This window comes from Manacus candei, unplaced genomic scaffold, assembly GCF_025592945.1.
Source record: "Manacus candei isolate 608988 ecotype Guabito, Panama unplaced genomic scaffold, ASM2559294v1 h1tg000062l, whole genome shotgun sequence".
Lineage (NCBI taxonomy): Eukaryota > Metazoa > Chordata > Aves > Passeriformes > Pipridae > Manacus > Manacus candei.
Window position 1 is genome coordinate 149,864 of NW_026138110.1, and position 23,883 is coordinate 173,746.

Genomic DNA, 23,883 nt, shown 5'->3' on the forward strand with positions numbered 1-23,883 from the left:
TAGGGAGAAGTTAAAAGGCAGAGTAGAAACTTCATTGCTGCAGCTCTACCTGTGTCTACATTGCTGTGAAAACGTGCCAGGATGTGTCTCTTTTTAAGTAGTTTCAGGTTTGCTGAATACTTGCATTTATTCTGCAGTAAGTGCCCAGAAGGACAAGTGTTGCCACTGACTATATAGAAACACTTTCAAAGTTTATAAAGTCTTTTGAATTACTGTTTTTCATCCCCCAACTTCACTTGCCCTATTTTGCCACTTAAAATGCCCAAAGCAAATAAGCATTCGCATTAGTGCTTAAAAGAATGAAGTGTATTTTATATCTGCATCCTGCTTCTTACAGGCCTTGGAGTACAGTTGAAGTTCACTATGTTTTCTAGATGTTGATAATGATAGAAGTTGGGTTTGAATACAGGTTAGCACTGACATGTTTAATGCTTGCTTTTTAAAGACCATAGATAAGTTTCTGTAAATATATGTGAGGTTGAATTATTTTTGTTTACGTTATCTTTGCTTTCCTGAAGTTCCTCCCCCCTGCTTAATCGCCCCTCCTTTTCCTTCTTTCACTCTGGGATGTAGAGGCACTGAGGTTTTATTTCACTCAAGGAGGTGCTTTTCTTTATCAGAGTGAAGTTTTGACGCTGCTTTTGCTTCCTTCTGATTTTAATGGCTTATCAGAAAAGTGCTGGCAGTGTGAGAGTTGCCAAGTGAAAAATCCAAACTACCACGGACCTTGGCATAAGGTGATTGCCGCGTTAATTACTTCAGTTTATGTACATATTAGAGCTGGCATTTACTCTTGACTCTGTGCTTTGAGTATGATTTCATGTTTTAAGTCCCAAAGTCATTTTCTCCCAAGCTTCACTTCTAAAGCACCAAGTGAGGGGAAGCCCAGAACGTGGCCTGCAGCTGTTCTTCTTTTAAGCTTGAATGAGAACCTCTCTCCTGGGAGAGAATGACTCAAAATGCTTCTCCAAACCAATCTCTGCTGTAGGTGAGCCACACTCGTGTTGATGTGGTCACTTAATGCTGTTCAGCCCCTACAAATCTCCCCCAGTGATGCTTTACCATCGTGGGGCACCTCCCTGCAGCCCTCAGCTAAGCAGCCTGCTGGTTATTAATATAAAAAACTTGCTGAAGGGCCCCAGTGGAGCTTGAACTTGCTTAGCTGGGAGTTTTTACCTGGCTTATCTTTGCGAGGTAATTGCTGACCTTTCACTACCTGGAGCTCCCAGCGGGGAGAGAAGCTGATCTCCGGCTGAGGAAGCCTGATTTGCACAATAATTTGGAGACCATTTCCATCTCACTGGCCTGTGGTGGGGTGGGCTTGTCCTCCCTGATGGCCCTGCTGCCTCGGCACGGAGCTGACAAGTCTTTCATATGGTGATTGTGACATTAATTACTCGAATTTTTGTGTTAATTTAATTTTCCAAAAGCTGTCTGCTCCTGGCAGCATGGGTTTTTTGGGTTTGGGTTTTTTTTTTTTTTGTGTGTGGTTTGTTTTTTGTTTTTTGCACTTGTGAAATGAGGTACTGAAGTGGTGACTGGCAGTTTTCAGCTACAGGAATTGAAATGTGAACAAAAAAATTTAATGAATGCATTAAAGAGGTTTTGTATTTTCAAAAGTAAACCTGTACATTAAGTCACTTCCTTCTAGTTAGTCTTGAATTTCTAAGGCCCTGATTCTGAGCTTCTGACATGCTTTGGTTTGCCATTATAATCAAACACTACTGAATTACTGCCCTTGGCAACTGAGAGAGTGGTTTTGCACTTTTGACATAATAAAGCTAGTTTTTTAAAACAAACCTGACTATTACCAGACCTGCCATAAATACCAACAATCCCTCCTTTCTAGATTTAGTTGTTGTAGGTTCTCTTTGGCAAGTATCTTGTTTTTCTGCAGAAGATAAACCCAGAATGTGAACTTCTTGAAATAAGACTATTTTGACTTCTTTGTTGGGTGTTTTTGGTTTTTTTTTTTAATATATCTTTACCTTTCATTTGACAGGATGACAGGAATGGAGACTGAAACAGCGAGAGACAAAGCCATGGAAGAAGAAAGCACTGAACAGAAGAAGGAGAGGGAGAAGAAGAAGAGGTCAAGGGTTAAACAGGTGCTGGCAGATATAGCCAAGCAAGTGGATTTCTGGTTTGGGGATGTAAATCTCCACAAAGACAGATTTCTCCGGGAACAAATAGAGAAGTCCAGAGATGGGTGTAAGTTTATATTCAGTGTATTTCAGTAAACATTTATGTTTCACTTTTTTTCTTCCCTACTTTATAAGTTATTTTGAGGTGCACGTATGCTCCTGAGGGAAGGCAGTTGTTCCATGCTGAAAATCGGCATCAACAGCTCAGGAAGCAGAGCTGGCTACTGGATTTTTAAAATTGTTTAGTGTCTCTTTCCCTTTCCTTCAGAATCAACCATAAGTTAGAGGCATCTGCCAGGTGGAAATGACTGTTTGGGAGACCTGATTTTTCACTTTGCATGATTTTTAAGAATGAACAAACAAAGCTCATTTTGCTCTTGCAGGTAACTTGTCTGGTGGGGTAGATATGTGCAGAAATTAAGATGTCACTTGGGTGTGTGTTTTCTGTAGAAGTTTGATACATAATTCATTGTGTATCTGCCTGTAGGGCTCCTGTGAGTGTCTCCTTCAGACAGTTTTTCCACGTGGTTGATTTGTGACTTCAGAGTAGGAAATTCAGCTTGGACCTCAAGTTCTTTTCCAGTTTCTAAAGAAATGAATTTGCACATCAGCTGCAATGACTGATATGTCTTTGCTTTAAAAATCAGTACAGTGTGTGGTAAATTGCCTCTCAGTATAATTGTTAAATCGTGTGTTATATCAAATGGACTCACAGTGCAGTATGTCTGGAAAAAGTGGTGACCCTTTTCCATCAAAACAAAATAAAAAATAGGGTTTTTTACAAGTGTTTACTTATTTTTGCTTAGGAGTCCCTGTTTAATTTAAATGTAAATCATTAATCCAGTTGTGTTGTGTGGGGAATGTACCTTTCTAAGTGCTTGCTATAGTCTTCAATTATATTGACCTTTAAGCCAGTTTGTTTTTTAAAAAAAAAAAACCAACAAAACACCTCAAACTTCAGGAAAAGTTTTATTTCTTGTCGAGCCCTTTTTAAAGGATGCCCTTAAATAATTAATAACGTAATAAATACATTTTATCCTACATTGTTTAGATACACTAGAGATGGGATGTCTAAATTTTTATTAAGACTAATACTACTTAATTTTCTCTCGAGGTTTTTGCAGCCTGGCTCCTTGCAAGTGAAGAGCAGGCAGGGGCTCTTTGTTTGGGGTTAAGCACTCAACTGAGGACTTGAAGGAGAGGCAGGTTTTCAATGCAAATTGTTCTTGTCTTGTAAAACTGCATCAGAGAGGGAGGATTTCTTCCTTTCTCTTCAAAGACAACAGTTACCAGTGGGGAGGTGGAAGAACCAAATTCCTTTGATAAAGGTTAGCACCGAAGAAAATGAAATCTGGGTGTACTTGAAACTTGAATTTTGATGGTGAAAATCGTCTGAGTAGAAGACATTACCCTGATTTCATAATTTACACCTTGTTTCTCTCTTTTTTTTTTTTCCCCTTTAGATGTTGACATATCACTTCTTGTTTCTTTCAACAAGATGAAAAAATTAACCACTGATGGGAAGCTGATCGCTCGGGCAGTTAAAAGCTCCTCTGTTGTGGAGGTATTTGGCTTTTCACATTTTAAACGTTTTGACCTTTCTGTGTTTGCTGGTGCTGGAAAAACAGCGGTGGAGGTGCTGAAGTGGGCAACAATCTCACGGAAAAATGCTTATTTCTCCTTACTTTTAGCTGGACTTGGAAGGAACCAGAATCAGAAGACGCCAACCACTGGGTGAGAGGCCAAAGGATGTGGACAGTCGGACTGTCTATGTGGTAAGGCTGGGCTTGTGTGTCCCTCAGGTCCCTCTTACCAACTCTTTAATTAAAATAAATTAAATTAAGAGTGCAAAAATGTATATAGTATTGTAAACTGGGCAGGGGCTGCTGCTTGTGCAGCCCTGTTTAAATCAGATTTGAATTCAGTAAATACAGAACTGCAGGTGACTGTGGGGTCGGTTTGGGACATGGATTTCTTAAATCATTTTAAGTGCTGAGCCAAGAGCTGCTTCACACGCTGGTAAGAAAAGGGACAATTTGATTGAGCCATTGCTCTGTTCACAGGGCTTTTCTTGTAAATGCCATTAGAGGAACACCGGTGGCACCAAGGAAGATTTACTGATTACATTAATGTAGTTAAAGCTTTGTAGTAACAACTTAATTAGTTTCATCAGACAGGCTCTGGCTGAGTTTGCAAGTTCATCAGGGGTACTTTAAGAAGTACAATTTGTTTATAAGCCCTGTTACTGCGAGTGCCTCTGGTTTTGTAACACACAAACATCATTCTTTTAAAGCCATAATATACCTAAACTGTTTTTTTTCCCTTACAGTTCTCCTAATTAATTTTTTGTTTAAATTCTCCTATTAGCATGCTGTCCTATGGCTACTTTCCTGGAGTGATTCCTTAATTTAACTGAAAATAGCTCGTGCTGATGGGAGAAGTCTGTATCACTGTGTAATTTCAGATGTGTCAGCTTTATCAGATTGTTGAGCAGCTTCACTGGTAGCTTGGGAAGAGATCTGATGGTTGAGCTGTTGCACATGAAAATCTTGGGCCATTTTTTAAATAGTAAAGCAATTTTTTTCATGTTGAATATATATATATATTTTAAAATATTGATATTGATACCAGTGTGGAATTTCCATTTGTCTCTCAAGAAAGCTTTTTATGACCTGTAGGTGGTAACAGCTGCATTAGTAATTCCTAGCAGGCACCAAGGTTTCTGGGGTAGACACACAATAATCATGGCCAAGACACCAGCCCAGCCAGATAAGGAGAAACCCAATTGCTCTGATCGTTCCTCCTTTAACAAAAGCCCAGGAAAGGTGGTTGGGTTTTGTTTATGTAAATACGATGTGCCAGACATAATATTTTCCTAAAGTGATTACAGGGACTGCTTTGAACTTCTCGAACACTTTGCCTTGTATCATTTTTTGGATAAGATACTGTAAATGGCATGAGCTGCACTGTCTATACACAGCTCAAGTGTGTGGCCAAATGTTTGGTAAATAGCTGGGATATGGCAATGGGGACAACAGAAGTGGTGCTAAGTTAAATTTCTCTGAAATAACCTGCCTTTTTTTTTTTTTTATATGCTTTAACATAAACATTTACTATTACTTTGAACTCATCCCATAATATTTTTAAAGCTTCGAGTAGCTGGCTTTTCAGCTTCAGACCAAACAATAATGAAATGTTTCCCTGACGGACCAAGTTAATGGAAATAACAATTTTCTACCTGAATGTGGCAGATGTTTCTCTACAAGGAAAACCTTTTAGTGCAGTAACTTGCCATGGGAAAAAAAAAATGCAGTGCTGACACACTGTTGTTTAGGCAAGAATTTGACAGTGGGATTTTTAAAGTGTTCAGTTGGGTCTTGTTAGAAATTGGTATGACAGGAGAGTGGAAATGTGGAACTCTGACATGATGTCTGCAAGCTGCTGAAATGTGTTGCTGTATTAAGGGTTTTATAGAAATAAAAATCAGACAGTTTTGCCATCCAAGAAGCTGCCTGAAAGCTTCTGTCCCAAGTGCTAACTGCTATATTGGAAAATGTCAGCTTGCAGCAGGAATTCAGCAGTAGTGACTCTGTACTGACCTAGAAGAACTCTTTCTGGGATACCTGCATTGCCACCAATTTACAAAAAATAAAAGTGAAACATTCCTTGTGCTTTGCAGTGGGTAGTTTGAGGCAGTGCAGACTCGTGTTTGCTCCAAGGTCTTAAATTTACCAGGATGTAAGATTTTCATGTTGAAGAGATACACCTGCAGGTGAGGTCTTGGTGCCTCTCACAGGAAGAAGATGAACATCTAAATCAAGTACGGAATGCATTTGTTATAGGGATATGAATTTGTTCTCAGATCACTTTTATCTTTTTTTTTTTTTTTTTAGGAGCTGCTTCCCAAAAATGTCAATCACAGTTGGATCGAGAGGGTGTTTGGCAAGTGTGGTAACGTGGTTTATGTCAGTATACCCCGGTACAAAACTACTGGGGACCCCAAGGGCTTTGCTTTTGTGGAATTTGAAACTAAAGAGCAAGCAGAGAAAGCTATTGAGGTGAGTGCTGGTGCCTCTGCCCTGTCAACGTTGTTCTTACTGTCACTGTGACATGAATAGTTTGGTCTTTATTAGTTCACCTGCTTGAATCTTTGAGAAATTCCTAAAATACCATGATTTATAAACTTGACTTAGCAGGAGTTATGTTCCTGTCTCCTGCTCCCAGACTTCCACTCCTGCTCCCAGACTTCCACTCCTGCTCCCAGACTTCCACTCCTGCTCCCAGACTTCCACTCCTGCTCCCAGACTTCCACTCCTGCTCCCAGACTTCCACTCCTGCTCCCAGACTTCCACTCCTGCTCCCAGACTTCCACTCCTGCTCCCAGACTTCCACTCAGTTCGACAATTCTTTAACAATTAACTCATTAATAAACCTGGGACTTTACAGAAGCATAATGAGTTTGTTTTTTCAGTAATTTGGTTGGCCACACTTTGCATCTCTTACTGAAATACAGCTCAGTGTGGAACAGTACAGTGGCTATTAAATTTTATCATGCCTAACTTTATGTATTTCACTGTGATTTGAAAGTATTTCTGTACTGGAATATGATTAGGACTGCTGGCTGTAACTTGGATGGAGAGTCTTTAAAAAGCATGATTTTTAGCAATGGTTTGTTCTCATTTTCCTTCTCTTCAGTTTTTGAATAATCCACCAGAAGAAGCACCACGGAAACCTGGGATTTTCCCCAAAACAGTGAAGAATAAGCCTGTTCCTACACTGAACACAAGTGACAACACTGTAGTAGGTAAGTGTTCAAAGTTATTTGGGTGAATTTTGTGCCTCAGCTGCTGAAGAGAAGGTGGAACTGTTGCTTTCAGCAGGAGCACTCTGTAGAGGAATGAACTTTTTACAGCATCTCTGCATTACCTCTTTGCATGATTCATGATTATTGGGGGGGAAAAAAAAGGGGATATTGCTGAGAAAATAATCCTGAATTGGCATCTGGGCACGGTTCCAATAAATACAATCTACTGGAATTTATAAAGCAACAGGAGGGGATGATGTTGCAACTTAATAATTGAAACATTTTTCCTGCTTTCCGGTGGTGTAATACACAATTTCCCAGACTTCAGACACTGCCCATCTTTTTCATAAGCTTTATGATAAATCATGTTAATATACCTCACAATTACCACTGTTTTTGTTACACCAGTAATGGGGGGGGGGGATAAAATCCATTTTATTTTTCCTGGGGTTTTTTCACTCTTCTTAAAATTCCCAGAGAAAACTGGGGAATAATGGGTTGCTTCTCTCCCAGAGATGCCACCTAAAATCCCAATTTATAATGACATGTGGTATCACGACTGTTTAACTTATTTAAGTTAATCCAGTGTAGTGTGTCATCATGGGCAGACATAAATATGGTGTTTTTAACACAGAGGAGAAGAAAAAGAAGAAAAAAAAGAAATCGAAAATGAAGAAAGAGAACAATGCACAGGCAGCTGCAGAGCCCAAGGAATCAAACACCAGCACTACAACGGAACCAACACCCAAACCAAAAAGACACAGGACTCCATCTGAGTGTTCTGAAATGGAGGCAACTGAGACTCCAAGGCAGCCCTCCAGGAGGGAGAAAAGGAAATGGGACAAAGCAGACAATTCAGAGGTAACTTGTGAAAGCAGACCTGGGAAGAGAAAAAGAACCAACTCAGGAGATGGGGAGACAACAGCTCCAAAAGTCAAGAAAACTGCTGAAAAGGATGAAGCTGAACCAGTAAAAGAAGAAATAACAGAAGCTCCAAAGGATTCCAATGGTAAAGGTTGTTGGCTCTGATATTATTATTCATAGATAAGTGTGTGGTATCTACTGCAGTTAAATTTAAACCTGGGGATGAGGCATTCCAAGGAGTGGAGCTGCATGGAGAATAGGGAAGAACTTGCAACACCAAAGCAGGTAAATCTAATCAGAAGTAAAAAATAGTTCAAAGAAGTTCCTATCAATTAAGTTAAAGGATGTGTTAAACAGCCTTGGCAAATGGAGACAGCATAGGATTCTAGATAAATACATTAAAATACAAAAGGAAAATGCTGATGATCCCAGTTGGTTCCCTGAGATAAAGAAAGCTGCATTGAAATCATGTGTAGTGGTGTGACAAGACTATAAAACTCAAGGTAATTGATGAACTGCACTGGAAGCCAATAGAAAAAAGCATTTTATTCAGTGATTTTATTAGAACATGTTGCAGTGTTTTATAAATAAACATTTTTTTCTTTTACACTTTTTCATGTAGAAGTTTCTGCAGAAGAAGACAAAGATAAAAAAGACACATCCCTTTCCAAAGCTAAAAGGAAACACAAGAAGAAACACAAGGAAAGGCACAAAATGGAGGAAGAAGTCATCCCCCTCAGAGTACTGTCCAAGTAGGTGACATTAACTGGGTAGTGTTGTTTTAAGAGTTCCCCCCTACGTTTTTCAGTTCTGGATATATGGCTGTTATTTGAGTATTGGCAAATTATTTCATGTATTATTTTACTTCTAAGTCGTACTGTATAATTACCTCGGGTATTTAGTGAACGTTTTTGGTACTACTACTTATTTCAATGATTTTAAGTATTTTCAGTATTAAGGTTTATTTTCCTGCTAATATCTCCTGCAGTAGAATTTCTCAAATTTTTCATTTGCATACTTTATTGACATCGATAAATTAAATACAATTACTTTACAGATAGTAATGTTGCCAACCCTTGGAATAAATTTAATTAGGCTTCTTTAAATGTATGCATGTCTGACAGTCCAACACCATTGCTACAGTGCAATTCCAGTTGTTAACAACAGAGTTACACATTAGCAACAGTTTTAGCCTGCAGATTGAAATTCCCATGGTTCTCTGTAAAACACAAATTATTTCAAATCTGATGAGACTCTTAGGAGTCACCACAACTAAAACATGGAAGCACTTACTTTTTAATCATCCAGCAAGTACCTCCAATGTTAAAGTCGAGGGGGTCCTTGCCATCTTGGGCTGTACCGTGACACATTTGGTTGATATTTTGATTCGTTTTTTTAGAGGAAAGTGTTGAGGAAAAATAAGGATTCACCACCACTATAACATGGAAGCACTTACTATTATTAAAGAACAAAGCAAGTACATCCACATTAAAGTTGTGGGGGTCCTTTGATGTGGAGAAACTAAACGATATCTAAAAAAAACCCACCCCAAGGTAGATACTAAGTTTTGACCATGCAATAAAATACATACATGCGTTTTATTTGAGAATCCTTGGAATATTAGGATCCACCGCCACTGAAACATGGAAGCACTTACTCTTTTAGGCAGCAGGTACCTCCATGTTAAAGCAAAGGAAGTCCTTTAAAATTCAAAATGAACTTTTGCCACTTTTAAATTTTTGGTCTTGAGGAAGATCTGCTCCCACGAAGTCTTCCATCTTCTTTTTCCCGAATTTAAGAATCTTTAATCCGAAGTGCAGCCCAAAAAAAAAAACCAAAGGGAAAATCCCAGGAGATGTTGCAGGATTGCGATCAGGATTCACCTCTACTAAAACATGGAAGCACTTACTTTTTCTATATCACAGAAAGCACCTCCATGTTAAAGTAAAAGGGGTCCACACACACACACACACAAAGACAGTTATTGACGGTGCTTGTCCTCTTCAATCAGGATTCCGAGCAAACTAATACAAATAGAGAATTTGAGTTAAATTTTATTTTACTGTAGCAAAAGAAAGCAGTAAAATAAGTTTGCAAACAGAGCACAAGCATTGCAAATACTTACCTATTGGAGTCCCCTTGGGATCTTCTTCCTCTAGCTCCAGCTCGGCAGCTTGTATTTATACCAACCCCACCAGGGCATGGTGTTGCCTCTTTATCTCCAAGAATCATTACGTGGGCCTTTTGTTATTTTAATGCCTTTGGCTCTGCTGAGAATGTATGATCCTGGGTGAGTCTGGATCCTTTTTTTTGGGGTTTTTTTTTTGAAGTATACAGTTGTCACCGTTAACAGCTAAAACCATTACCCCAAGATATCCTCCTCTTTAAAAATCCTCTATCAGCTCGTTTGATAGCACAGATTAGGGTAACAATGAGTCGTTCTCACAGTGGCACCGCGGGCATTGTGTTGCCTCGGAGCAAAGCTCTCGCCCTGTTTGCAGAAACATCTCCATGTTAAATGTATGTAAATATATAAATTGGTGCCATGGGGGGGAGTAGTTTTTCACCAAAATGCATTTGAATAGTAAGGAATGTCCTTATCTCGGCGGGGTTTTGGTGGGTTTAACCAGCTGTTGATTTTCCATCAATGATTTTTCCAGAAAATAAATGAGTGATTCTTAATATAGTGACCCAGGAGCGAGTTCAGTGAACTAATTCAGTGAATTCAGACTTTACTGTCTCTGAATTAACTCTGAGTTCGGTGCCTGTACTCTTTCTAGTTCCAGTGAAAAACACAAGTTTACCAAGCTGTTCTACATGCTGTCTGAATACTTAAAACAAATTTGGGAGTCTCTCCATTGGATTGATAGGTTGGTCCTGTTGGAACTCTCTTGGCTTATCAAATCGAGAGCAAAATAATAAAAAAATTGGATGTCGACAAGGTTTAATTTGACCGAAGTGCAGGAAGATCTCTAGTGGTTTCAACTGTTCACCTAGTCGGCCTTAAGCTGTTTGTAAACTCTTCAATTATCATGAAGTTTCTAAACACAGTTTTCTTGTTTACAACTGCTGTGCCTGTGCGGCCTCTTACAGGACCGAGTGGATGGGACTGAAGCAAGAATATTTGGCCCTGCAGAAAGCCAGTATGGCCTCCCTAAAGAAAACCATGTCTCAAATCAAACCCGAGCCCGCGGGGGAGATGGAAACGGAATCCTGCGCCCAGAAAGCGGAAAATCACAAAAGTAACCCCGGGTTTTGTTTGGTTTGTCATGTTTCTACTACACCAACACAAGGGATCCAAGACACTGATCTTGCAGTAATGCTGCCACGTGGTTTTATGTTCTGAAATGCTGGTGCTCTCTCTGAGTGCCAAACACTAAAAGCAACGTCCCCCCTGTATTTAGATACACTGGGGACTGAGGTGCTTTACAAATAAAGACCAAACAAGCCAATTCAGCATATTCCAGTAGCCCTTCTTAAGCTTAAAGATATTTTTAGGTAAATGTAATTTTAAAAGCCTCAGAGGTAAATCAGGAATCAGCTTTTTTGAGACTACAGCTCGGGCCTGGTTTGCTTTGGCTTAACTGTACCTGCAGTGATTCACAAAACAATTTCATTTAAAAAAAAAAAAAGCCATCTTGCAATTGGGCTTTATCTGCTTTATGATTAAGAGGAGGTTTGTAATTATGTCCTTATATTAAAATTTCTACCGTTGTTGGATATAGAGATGTCTGTTGTTGTGAGTTTTCTTTGCTTCTTTTCACTAACTTCAGCACTTGTGTTCCAGTGCCTGTCTGCATATTTTTGATTGCTCTAAAACTGAGGGTTCAACTATTAACTATAATCAATAGAATATAAAATATTCTTATAAGGACACTGTGGACTATAAAAACCTTTTTAATGTTCTTTTCTTGATCTTTCTTTTTTTTTACTTACATTGACTTTAACCCGTGGACAATCTTGACCTTGGTTTAAAAAACCACAGCTTACCTGCACTAACAATATTCGATGCTTGTTTACCTTATGTTATTTCTGCGCTTGCAGAACTTGAGTTTCTCAATTTAACAGACTTATTTTTGGTGTTTTTTTCGGTTTTTTTCCCCCTCCCTGTTTTTAACTCGAGCAGCCACCAGTGAAGACGGTGCCCCTCCCGCCAAGGCCAACACAATGGGGCCTCAGTTCGTCAGCGGAGTAATTGTGAAGATCATTAGCACCGAGCCCCTGCCGGGCAGGAAGCACATCAAGGTAATGCCTTTGTAACCTCAGGGAAGCTCTTGGCCCTTCCTCTCGCTGTGCCCCCCAAATGTTTGAATATGGAAGAGCATTTAACCCAGGCTGGCTGAAGGTTTTTTTTATCTTTTTGGCCACTAGCCTGCATACAGATTCTTGTCTACTACCTGTGAACCAGAGATTTTAGGAGGGCAAAATAGGCTCAAGGGGATGTTTCAAAGTGAAAAAAAGCTTTGGGTGTGCTGGGAGCAATGTCAAGTTTATAATGAAAATATGGACAAAAATAAGGAGCTCTTTAGTGCTTCCCAGTTTAACAAAAGTTGGACACAAATACAGAACTCTGCATCAATCACTGTGCCAATTATCCTGACAAGAAACCCTTAAAAACATTTCTTTAATTAATATAAAAGTGTATATTTTTTTAATTCCAGTAGCAGGAATTAAGGGGCAGGAAAATGCTCTCTCTCAAAAAAAACCCCCACAATTCTTTTTCTTTTCCCAATAAGACCTTTACAGTGATAAATTCCATTTCAGTAGAGCCTGTCAAATCGGTCACTTTTTTTTTCCTCTGCCAAGTGCTGTTTTTCCTCTTGAAAAGTGTCTAAGATACCTTCCATTTGGTGTGATGTCACCATACAAAAGTTACACGTGCTAAGCAGAATATTTCCTTTTAAGGAAAATACCAGTTTTTAAGCTGCATCCTCTTGAAATGGAAATATGAAAAGTTTTCCAAAGGAAATAACAGCGTTTTTCCAGATACTGAAGTTTCCATGTTTGACACAGGACACTTTCTTTCACAAATTGTACTTCTGGATGAATAACAACTGGAAAGAATTTGAACAACTCGATATCCAAAGCACTTAGGTCAGTGGTTCACATGGTTCAAAAGGGGAGTTCTGAGGTGATTTCTCAAACGATATTTATAACTGAGGAGGCCATTTCGAGTCACTGGCAAGTGTGTGAGGTTTGTGTGCATAAACCTAAGCAAGAGGAGAGACTCTCACCCTGAAAACCCAGTGATGGTGGGGTTTCAACTTAATCGGCCTTATCTGGTGTTATTTGCAGGCAGCTGTCTGAGTGCTGGAGACACTGAGGGAATGTGGCAGTTGTCCCTGTAACCTTTGAGGGCCCCCTGGGCTGCAGAATAGACTTCACTGTTAAAAGTTTGTGTCACACCCTAACGTGCTGTGGGCAGGAGGAAAACTTACTATTCAAGTAGCACAAAACTAACTCTTTTTTTTGGAATTTTTTTTTCCCTTGCCGTACTGGTTACATAACTGTTGAAGGAAGAACTGCCACCAAACCTGGCTTTGCTGTGTTACTGAACCATCAGCTGCATAAAACTGCCACAAATACTATTTCCATGTTTTAATTTTATTCTTCTTCCCTGTTATGCTCTTAAGGTGCTTCTCAGAGCTGCTCACCTTTGCCAGCTCCAGTGAACTCTTTGGTTCCTTGCAGTTTTCCATGCAGTCATGACTTTGGGATACTGGGATGAGGCTGGAAAGCAGCTTTTGGTGGCTCTCAAATGATCTTAACAGGCTGTGACTTAACCTTTGTTTTTTGTTTTAAGGCTGCCCTTGGTAGTGGAGGGTTAAAAGCAGTGTGTGGTTCCTGAATGGAAGCATCTTAGTGGAGCTGCCTGCTGGGAACCAAATTGAGTAGGAATGTGTGGTGGTGCTTAATTTCCCTAACAGCAGGAATTACAAGTCAAGTACTTCATCTGCAAGAACATTTGTGACTCCTCTTCCTTTAGCTGTCAGTGAAAACTATCAGGCAGAGGTCACTTCATAAAGACAGAGTTGCTTTACTACTCATTTCTCAGATAATCTGCCTTGAATGGGCTTGGTTTTATATATTTAATGCGTGCAATAAAGTGTTGTATTTTCTGTGGGGTCGACACTGTGGTAGCATGCCAATAATTTAACTTCTTAGAAAAAAGTCAGATACAGTGTTGAAAAAAAACCCGGATAATTACTGATGCTCCTTTTAGTAAAATGATACCAACTTTTTCAAAAATTACTGCTTTAAGTTGTTGGATGGCAGGAAGAGATGGGTAGATGTAGGCTGGTAAATCAGAATTCAGGTATAACCTCCTTAGGAAAACATATTAACTCCAAACTATTTGACAAGAGGTTGATGGATTAAACGACAGAGTTCAGCTACTGCCTCCTACTTTTTGAAAATGTTAATGACCTCCAAATGGAATGGTCAAAAGTCACTCTTTTTATTGTATTCTCCTTCTGAAGGCTGATTTATGGTGTGTGTTCTCCCTCCTGCTTTGCCAGGATGCTCTGGCAGTGCTGGCTGAGGTGGCTTATGTTGACATGCTGGAGGGAGACACGGAATGTCACGTCCGCTTCAAGACCCCCGAGGATGCCCAGACTGTCCTGAAATCCCACAAAGAGATCCAGATCAAAAACAACTGCAAATTCGAAGTTCTCACTGGTAAGACTTTGTTGGCTTTTTTTTTTTTTTTTTTTAATGTGCAGGAGAAGACCGTGGAATAATTACTGTTGAAAGGTTCGTTTCACCTGCTGGCTTTAGGGATGTGTTTAAATATCTTGCTTTCGGGAAAAAGGCTGCTTGGGTTTTGGGGGGAGTAATTTTACAATTAGTGAAATGAGTAAAACTCTAAGGGGTTTTATGTCACTGTTCAGAGAAAAATTAACTTTGCTTGCTGTTAATTCTGTTTGGGTTTTTTGACTGATTTGCTGCACTTTCAGTGGAAATGCACTTAATTCATGTCAACTTTATGAATAGAGCATTCTGATGATGCAAAAAAATTTTAAAGACACTTAAATACTGAACTCATGTGTGAAATAACAGGAAAAGGGTCCAACAGCATGGATACACTTGGAGTGGGTTTAGCACTTACCTACTAATTATCTTGATTTTTCAGGAAGTTGGGTAACTTAGGCCAGAATAAACCTTTTTCTTAATTGTATTTACACAAAAATTTCCACTGGCTCTACTTTGGAACTCCACTCTAATGTGTATTACTTCTTTCTGAAATTACTTCCAGTCTCGGACTGGATTGGATTAGTTTTCCAAGTGTAGAAAAATCTCTCTATGGAATTGAGAGGTAGAAAGAAGAGCAAGTCTCTCACAATTAAACTTTTAAATTCTGGACGTGCACTAAAAATTCTAAATGTGCAAAAAAAGCAGATTCCCTCATCTGTGTATTTGAGATTTTACCCCGCTCCTGCACAGACCCTCACTTGAAGTCCAGTTTCATGAGTGCAGGGATATAAACTCCCCAAAAAGTCAATTCAGGATTGCAGAAGGCAAAGCTTTAATAGAAGCATCAACCTTCGTGATAATATCGAAGTTAATTCAAGTTTAAGACTCAGTGAATGCTGTTCATGTCATTTGGGCTTAGATTTGTCCCCAGTGTGTTCTTTGCTCCAGAGATCCAGAAACAACTCTAAATTTTGGCTTTTACAACTGAGTGCTCTCAGTTTGTCTCTCATTGTCTCTGGTTTTGTAGTCTTTACATAAAAGTGTAGTAGGAGATTAGGAATAAGTACTACATTGTAGGAGCATTCTATTCATTTTTTCTCACTGGCTCATTGAAATAAGAATGGAAAAGCTTCCCAGGAAAGCACAAGGGACTCCCAGTAAGGATTTTAGTTTTCCTCCCTGGCCTAAGGTGAGAGAATAAGAATAAGGAAGGAATCTTTAATGCTCCCTACTGCAGGGACTAAATCTTTCCCAGTAATATTTTAAGACTTGACTACTGAAGATATTCAGGTGAATATCATGTGAACATGATCATAGATGGTTCACTTTTGCAGGAATATATTTGGGAAGCTTCCCTGTAGGTGAACCATGAGACCATGCAATGTATCACAGAGTTCCCATTGTGGTGGTTACATCCCAAACCAGAGGGAACAGTGGAAAACTGCAACTGAACTGGGAAAAGCTGGGAAAAGCTGCACAGTTATTTGCGCTTGTTCTGCTCCCCCTGTTCAAATATTCCTGACAGCTTATGGAGTCCCCAGGCAATGGTTTTGATGGAACAAAACAGTCTCAGTTGTTCTTAGAGTAATTACACTTTTTTTTTTTTCTGTTTGGTAGTTGTTTTAAAACGAGTCAGAGGTTGAGTACATGAGTAAATCAAAGGGCCTCCATGTGCTGTGTGAAACATCAGCTAAAACTCACCTCCTTTTGCTCATGACATGTAGAGAAGAATTCTACAGGACTTCTGTGACCAGGAAATTTTAAGATTACTGGGGAAATATTTGCTGGGTTTCCCTAACAGGTATTTTCACGTGTGAAGGCTGAAAACAGTACATTTGTTTTTGTCCTACTTTTATTCATGTACCTCAATGTTATTTTTTCTGCAAGGTGACAATGAACAACGTTACTGGCAGAAGATTTTAGTGGACAGACAAGCTAAACTAAACCAACCTCGAGAAAAGAAGAGGGGTACTGAGAAGGTAATGTGCAACTCAGATCTCTTTCCTGCATAGCCATGGTTAAACATTGATTCTATTTTTGCATGATTCTATTTTTGCACAGATCCATAATTTTTGATACTTTGTATATTTAATTGAGTTAAATCATTTTGCAGCAGAGTTTTACAGCTACAAAGGAGAGAATGTGTGTGTCTGTCCCAGTCCAGTTAACAAGTGGGGACAATCAGAGAAAGTTAAGTGTGTGTCTAAAAACCTGAAGCTAATTTGAAACTGGATTTCTTTTCAGACCCTCATGGAGAAGTTCAGTAGTCTTGATGTGCTCCAGTGAAATCAAGTTTAGTGCTGTACTGATAATACTCTACTCTGATGCAGAAAATGGTTTTCTTGAGAATGAATCTCCTTTTCCTCACTGCTTCCCCAGTTCTATTTGTGCAGTTCTGAGCTGTGATGAATGCTGGCAGGCATCCATAGCTGTACAGCTTCCAGATCCCAACTGGGAAGTTCCTTTGCAGCCCTGACCTTGGGGTGCCTGTCAGGCTGCAGGGTTGAGGCAGTGTTGCAATGAACCTGCTGGCTGCAGCTTCCACTCCTGCCACAGGAGATCCTTCCAGGCATGAAGGGGTTCCTTGATTAAGCCAGTCAGATCCTCCACCTGACAGAGAGGAGCCAAAGAGTATTTCACAGACCTTTTTATTGCCAGGTTTGCTTCACACACACTGCAGATAAGGTTTCTGGGTTGGCTTTAACCTGAATTTTTCTGCTGCTGCTTGCAAAACTTCACAATCATCTGACCTTAATTATTTGCTGGTGACTTTGGAGACTCTTGTTTCCTGGATGCTGGGGGGGGGGGAGAAATTACATATGTAATTGAAAATAAATATTTAATTGACCTAAAGGAATAGGGGTTGTACAGGTCAGAGGCATGTTGGACATGTCTTACCCTGTTTGTCTGAATGTTCTTTCAGAGATCCCATAGACTGATGAGCAGAGTTCTTTTAAACAAAGGTGTGCATCAAGAACTTGCCCAAAGGTCTGATTTAATTTTCTTAAAAGCCTAAAGATGGCATTGACTTGAACCATTTTTCTTTAATATGACTAGAAAGGGAATGGGAAAGCTCGACAACTTTGGAGCATTTTACTGAATGCTGCCATTTTTTTTTTATTTTTTTTTTTCGTTTTAATGTGCTTTTACTTTTTTAAACCAAAGTGGCTCCTTAGACTTTAATTTAGACTTGCTCTCAAGTTTCTACTCTTCCATCTTCTGAAGGCTGGGATTTGTTGACCAAACCGGTGTCAATTGGGCAGTAATGCACCTCATCTTGGCCTGCAAACACAAACTGTCTCGGCCCTGCCTAACAAAGGCAGCACAGGGATGCAAACTCCTGCTCCTCCCCCCTGCCCATCACCTTGCCCGCACCGGGAGGTGTGAACTTCAAAGCCCGGGGAATTCTATTTAAATGCTAACACGCTGTTAAGCAAAAACATCAAGACAAGAATGCCTGGCTGCAGTCAGTGGCTCTTAACCCTTTCCTTGCTTTTGGACAGGCTGTATTCCCAAAATATCGACTGATAGTAATAAGAAGTGTTTAATATTAGAAAATTCTTCCTTAGTGCTTACAAGGTGACTTCTTTTGGAGCTCGCAACAAAAGGAAGTAAAAAGTAATTATTCATAATAAAATACCTACAGCAAAATATGCCATTAATGTATCTTTCTTGTCAAGGTCTATTCTGCCAAAAATGTTTTGAAACACCTTACCAGACCTCAAAGATGGGTGTTTGCCATTTAACTGCCTTATGCCTGGAATTAACACATCATCTTATCCTTTCTTTCAGTTGGTGTTGAAATGATGGGGTGCAGTCCATGCAGTGACTGCACACAGCTTTTGAGCTGAACTTTAGGCAGTTAAAAAACCATGGAAAAGAGCAATTGCTAAGAAGTATAGGCATACTCTCTTCTTCTTCTGGGATAAGGGTTAAGGATAACTTGAGCAGATGTCTATAATAATGCTCACCCCCAAAACTGATTAGACCAGATTTAAGTAGGGATTTTACTTTCTCTGGCATAGTTCTTATAATAAACTAAATGTCCAAAAGAGATATTCCCAAGGTTCCCCGGAACTTGACTAAGACCTGGCTGTCTTTGGAGTGAAAAAGGTGTTCAGTGTCAGGCTTTCCCCCGGGTCTGGTCCTTCATTGCCACCCCTCTGCTGCCCCTTCCAAATCCATCTTCCCTTTTGTCTGTGGCTTTACTGCCTTGATAAAACCACCTCGGTGATTTACTGATGGAAAACCTTCCTGCCAGAACTGCTTTTTAGGGCAGTGCCAGTTTATTCAGACCTAAAGCAATCCATCAGTCTGCAGCCTTAAACTCCAGACTGATTGGAGTCTCCCATTCCCAAAGCCAAGGAGTGGAGTGCCTGCAAGCTTTCCCCTTGGATCCTTGTCTCCCTGGGGGGGGGGAGGAAAGTCCTTTGCACCTTGTGCCCCCCTTTCCCAGAGGGAAGGAGGAAGTTTAAGAGGGTGGGAGGGGTGGCAGAAGTGAAAGGCATTTGATGAGCAGGTGAGAATTGGGTATTTGTGAAGGGTGGCATAATTTACAGGATGTATGGAAAAGAAGGATAGTGGGAATGTCTGGGTACAGCCCACACTGTTCTCTCCTGATGATGCCTGGGGGTCCAGGGCTGTGTCCTTGCAAGGCTGGGCAATTCCCTGTGTGTGGGCCCATTCCAGAGCACATCCCCAGTTCCCTGGCTCTGTGACACTGGTGTCTGTGGAAGGGCTGGAGACCTGTTAGACAGGATTAGTGTGCTCAGATACAGGCCCTGATCCTGGACTGATGAGCTGAACAGGGCAATCCTTGAGGCCTCTTGTGAGCTCTGAGGCACTGGTATAAAACCACTCACTGGTATGAACTGGGCAGCTCACGTCCTAGAACTTCCCTGGTTTGGAATTCTCCATCCCATATGTGGAATGAGTAAACCACTGTACCCTTCTTAGTGTTAAACTCCTCTAGCAGTTTTTTTGTGTTAGGTATCAGAGAGCAAAAGTGACCCTTGGTTAGATCTTTAGATCAGTTGTATTCCTTTCCTTCTGAAATCCTGGCTGCCACAATCAGTGCAGCAGCATCCTGTGCACTTGAGTGCTGTCTGCAGGCCACAGGCATGCAGAAGGAACAAATAATTTGATTTATATGTGAGATTTTACAAATCTAGCAAAGTGGGGCTGCCCAGTGAGCAAATGCCCCCTCCCCAGAGCAATACCTGATATATTTGAATTGTCCCCAGCACAGAAGTTACTGTGGGGTTTTTCTGTTCATGTTTTTTTTTTTGTTTTGGTGCTTGTTTTTTTTTCTTTTGGGGGTTGTTTTTTGTATTATAGCTGTCTTGTTTTGTTTGGTTTTGTTTTTTCATGTGGTTTTGTGTCTTTTTGTGTGGTGTGTGCCTGCATTTCTGTGTGGTTTCTCGTGTGGGTTTGTGGTTTCTGTGGTGGTTGGGGTTGTCTGTACGTGCCTCTTGAGTGTGGGGTTTGTATGTGCCTTTGACTATATTTGTCTATTAGGTTTTTGGGGTGTTCTGTGGTGTTGGGAGACTTATGCTAATTTTTTTCTTGTGGGTTTGTTGGGTTTTTTTGGGGTTGTTCAGTGTTGGTGGTGTTTGGGGCTTTTTTTTTTATTTCTAGAGAGTTTGGTGGTTTTTTGGGGGGGACTGTGGGTTCTGTATGTGCCTTTGAGTGCATTTGTGGTGTTGGATTGTGTGGGGTTTGTATGTGCCTTCAGCCATGTTTTTGTGCTGGTTTGTGGGGGTTTTCCATGTGCCTTTTTGTGGGGGTTCTTGTGTTGATTTGTGGTTTCTGTGGTTTGTGTATGTGCATTTTTCTGTGTAGATTTGTGGGTTTTGTGGGTTTTGTGTGTGAGTTTGTGGTTTCAGTGTGTTCTATGTTTTGTGGCTTGTGGGTTTTTAGTGGGTTTGTGTTTGTATTCATGTGGGGGGGGGTTCTGTGGATTTTTTATTTGTGTGTGTGGTTTTTCCGTGCTTTTACAGTTGTTCTTGAGTGGTGTGTGTGGGTTTCTGTGTGGTATGCTGGAGATGTGGGGGTTTTTTCCTGTTTAAAATGCCACAATATTCCTGAAGCACTCCTTTTGTGACCTGACCTTGTTTTTCCTACATCTGTAACAAAATAAATCCAGTAAAAGGACAGAGGTTTTTTTGCTTACTGTGTGAGACTGTATTTTAGGATTTTAAAATGAATATTTTGTCCTCTTGGACCATGTTGGGAGGAAGAAGGGATGGAATGAGAGCAACTGCTCAGCAACTGAAGAGACACTTTTATTTTGCATGATTCTGAGGCAGCACTGAATTTATATCTTATATATCTGACAGATATCCAGCTTAGCTCAGCTGCTCAGATGAGCTTTTTCTTAGGAAGTCTGGTAAACCAGTGAAGAATATATCCATGACTGGAAGATCAAATCCTAAGAATATCCACTTTGCTCTAATTTTCTGTGATATTTTCCCTGTTTGCAGTTGATTGCCAAGGCTGAGAGGATGAGACTGGAGAAGACTCAGCAGACAAGCAAACACATTCGCTTCACTGATGACAACTAACCAGGACTGATGATCTTGGAGTGTGAACTGCAGGTATTTCAAACAAACCTACCAAAAAAAAACCAGCCCCCCCACAGCCACCACTGCTTCCAGCAACTAAACCCGGGCCCCCGGAGCCAGAACTCTGCAGACTGCAAGTGTGAAGATGGGTCTGAACCCCCATTTTTGAACAGGCTGAATGTTCACTGCTTCTGAGCCTTTCTAGGTAAAGCTTTCTGGAAAATGTGTATGACAAGATTTTTGCTTTAGTTCACTTCTGGGGTTGTTTTTTTTTTTTGTTGTTGTTGTTCTGTTATTTTTTTTTTGGTTTGTTTCTTTGTTTGGAATTTTTTTTTTTTGTATGTTGAAGTTTTATACACTAGGTTATAAAATAAAACGCTTGAGAAAATTTCAGCTGTGTATCTCTAATTCTTCCATTTGCTTTATGCCACCATAAATAATAAAAGTGGTTAATGCTGCATAAACCTCTCTAGGCCTCTCTTTAGCCCATCAAACTGTTTCAGAGTACAGGAGAAAAATGTTCCCTGTATTTTCAGTTGGCTAAGGCTGTCAGGAAATCTGTCGTGGAGAAGTCTGGGAGAAAATTTACTTGTATGAATACACACTAAACTGAATTCAGCTTTTTTTTTTTTATTTGTTTTAGAAGAATCTTCGGTGGAAGAAATAATATCTTTGTTTGATACCTGTGGTTGCCTTAGCTCCAGAAGTGTAGTTCTCACTTGCAGATAAGTGTTAAAAGTCGGGTAGTTCACAGTTTAAGGTGGTGATTTTAATGGCTTTCAAGTATTTCAAGGGAGACTGGCAATATTTTAGAAATCCCTGAAGGTAAAACTGTAATTCTACACGAGGCTGCACTTGTGAGTGACTCAGCCCTGCTGGCAGGGAGGGAGTGAATGGAGGGGATTAGCACGACTCAATGGAGAGGGAATAGCAGCGATCAGGCTGGAGATAGCAGGAAAACAGAGGGGAAAAGTGCAAGATAAGGGACAAACAAAAGGGCTGGAGGGGAAGAGCTTGCTGATGGTTCTTGGAAATGGTGCGTGGAGGATTCCTCCCAGGGGAAAGGTGGGGGAAGGCTAAGAACTAACCCTGGTGGCAGGCACTCCCCTGTGGACTCCTGCAGTATTCAAGTGTTTGGTCCAATCGCAGCATTTTTTATTTATTATGATCATTTAATCTTGAACTCCTCCCATCCTAGGTGGGTAGGATATTTGATGACACATAAAAAATCATTTTCATACCTACCTATGAAAAGATATGATCCGTTATTGTGGTTTTTTTCTCTGCATCCTGCCTAAAAGACAGTTTGTTTTCCTTTTCCATTTCTGTGATGTGAAGGGGAAAAAATAAACCCGAAAGCCTGCTCTGGGTAAAATGTTTGGGATTTTGCTGCTGAAGTTCATTTGAGTCAAAAATATATCCGTGTTATAAATAATTCAGCTCATAAATGATTCAGACTTTTTATGTGTGGTGGAGAATGGAACTGAACTGCAAAAGCCTAAGTCTGGGATTTATTGGTCTTATATTAATATTTTCTGACTTTAACACACAGAAGTCACCAGTCTGTCCCTTTCCATTTCTATGGAGGTTAATTCCTTACACTTCAACATGAGTTTTCTTTTTCTCCTCTCCCAAACTAGTGCAGCAATCTGCTTCAGCAGGGAAGGACAGTCGGTGTTTATTACTTCCTGAAGAAGTTAATGACAGCATTTTTACTCTTAATTCAGAAGTCAGGAATGGAGAGGATGGTCTAGATGCTTTATCAAAACCTTGGATTCTCAAGGATGCCAGAATGGTTTGTGTGGTTTTTTTATCTTTAAATACATGTGACAGTTAATTTTTGCTGCTGTTATCCCTCCCCATCGTATGCTGAGGAGCCCAGCATATGATGGAGTTTTACCCTCCCAAGAGTTGCATCCCTAAAAATACTTCATATTTCACCTCTAGGAACTTCCCACAGTGACTCTTCCCTTTTTTTCTTTTTTTCCCCAAGAAATACACTTTACTTAAAAATTCAGGATGATACTGCAAAATTATAGGAATTCCTAACCTTGGAGTACTCGGTTGGTTTTGCTGATTTTTCTGCCTTCCCTGACTGTTCTGAGAGAACATAATTCCACATCCATCTGCCTGGAGCAGAACCCAGCATTGATTTTTTTTATTTTTGTTTTTGCTCTTTGTGACCCAGCACGGGGCTGAATGTGATATTATTTTTAGCACTCATATTTCTGCTTCTCTCCCACGAGTTGCAGACTCTGCGTGGCAGCGGCAGAACTGCTTTTAGTGGAACACCTGCCTGATATCCCAGGATTTTTGGGCCTGCAGGTTTTCAGTAGCACAGTATCCTGCTCACAACATGATGCTTTGCCCCTCCTGCCTGTCTCTGCAGTGTAGAAAAGCCTTTTTAAATTTGATTTTGCACCTTGTGTTGAAGTTCGGTTGTCCTCGTCCTACTGTCACCTGGAGCAAGACTGTTCCACCTGTTTTATTTTACACAGCCAATGCTGGTGTTTTGGGGTTTATTTTCCCCCAAGATGTAGTCAGTACACTAGTTTAAACAGGCTTTAAGGCATCCTTGAAAGCCAGCAGGTAAGTAAATTATCTTTTTACTAGAGAAGCTCCAAATCAAATTAGAAAATTACCCTCTGACAGATGACAAAGGCACTTGCCTGCCCAGGCCCCTGAAAACGTAGGTCAGTGTCATAATTGCTTTCCTAAGGGTACCATGGTGTCTAATGATCCCAGGCAGGATTAAATCATGGGAATAATGCTGCACAGTGCTGGCAAAGTAATTAGATCAGGTATGCTTGGGTGA

At 40.3% G+C, this 23,883-nt stretch overlaps 1 protein-coding gene across 5 annotated transcripts in view; it reads left to right on the forward strand.

Moving 5' to 3' along the window:
* LARP7 (La ribonucleoprotein 7, transcriptional regulator) overlaps positions 1-21,528 on the forward strand; it is a 23,268-nt gene extending 1,740 nt beyond the window's left edge. For 2 of the 5 annotated variants that reach the window (XM_051804903.1, XM_051804904.1), the window contains exons 2-13: positions 2,003-2,211; positions 3,608-3,708; positions 3,836-3,919; positions 6,038-6,202; positions 6,840-6,948; positions 7,583-7,963; positions 8,435-8,564; positions 10,906-11,054; positions 11,939-12,057; positions 14,331-14,490; positions 16,393-16,484; positions 20,988-21,528. In XM_051804903.1, the coding sequence (XP_051660863.1) occupies positions 2,004-2,211; positions 3,608-3,708; positions 3,836-3,919; positions 6,038-6,202; positions 6,840-6,948; positions 7,583-7,963; positions 8,435-8,564; positions 10,906-11,054; positions 11,939-12,057; positions 14,331-14,490; positions 16,393-16,484; positions 20,988-21,068 (1,779 nt within the window). In that variant the 5' untranslated portion in view covers position 2,003 and the 3' untranslated portion in view covers positions 21,069-21,528. The remainder of the gene's footprint in view (positions 1-2,002; positions 2,212-3,607; positions 3,709-3,835; positions 3,920-6,037; positions 6,203-6,839; positions 6,949-7,582; positions 7,964-8,434; positions 8,565-10,905; positions 11,055-11,938; positions 12,058-14,330; positions 14,491-16,392; positions 16,485-20,987) is intronic. The other 3 variants (XM_051804905.1, XM_051804906.1, XM_051804907.1) reach the window with 3 other exon arrangements.
* The last annotated feature ends 2,355 nt before the right edge of the window (positions 21,529-23,883 follow it).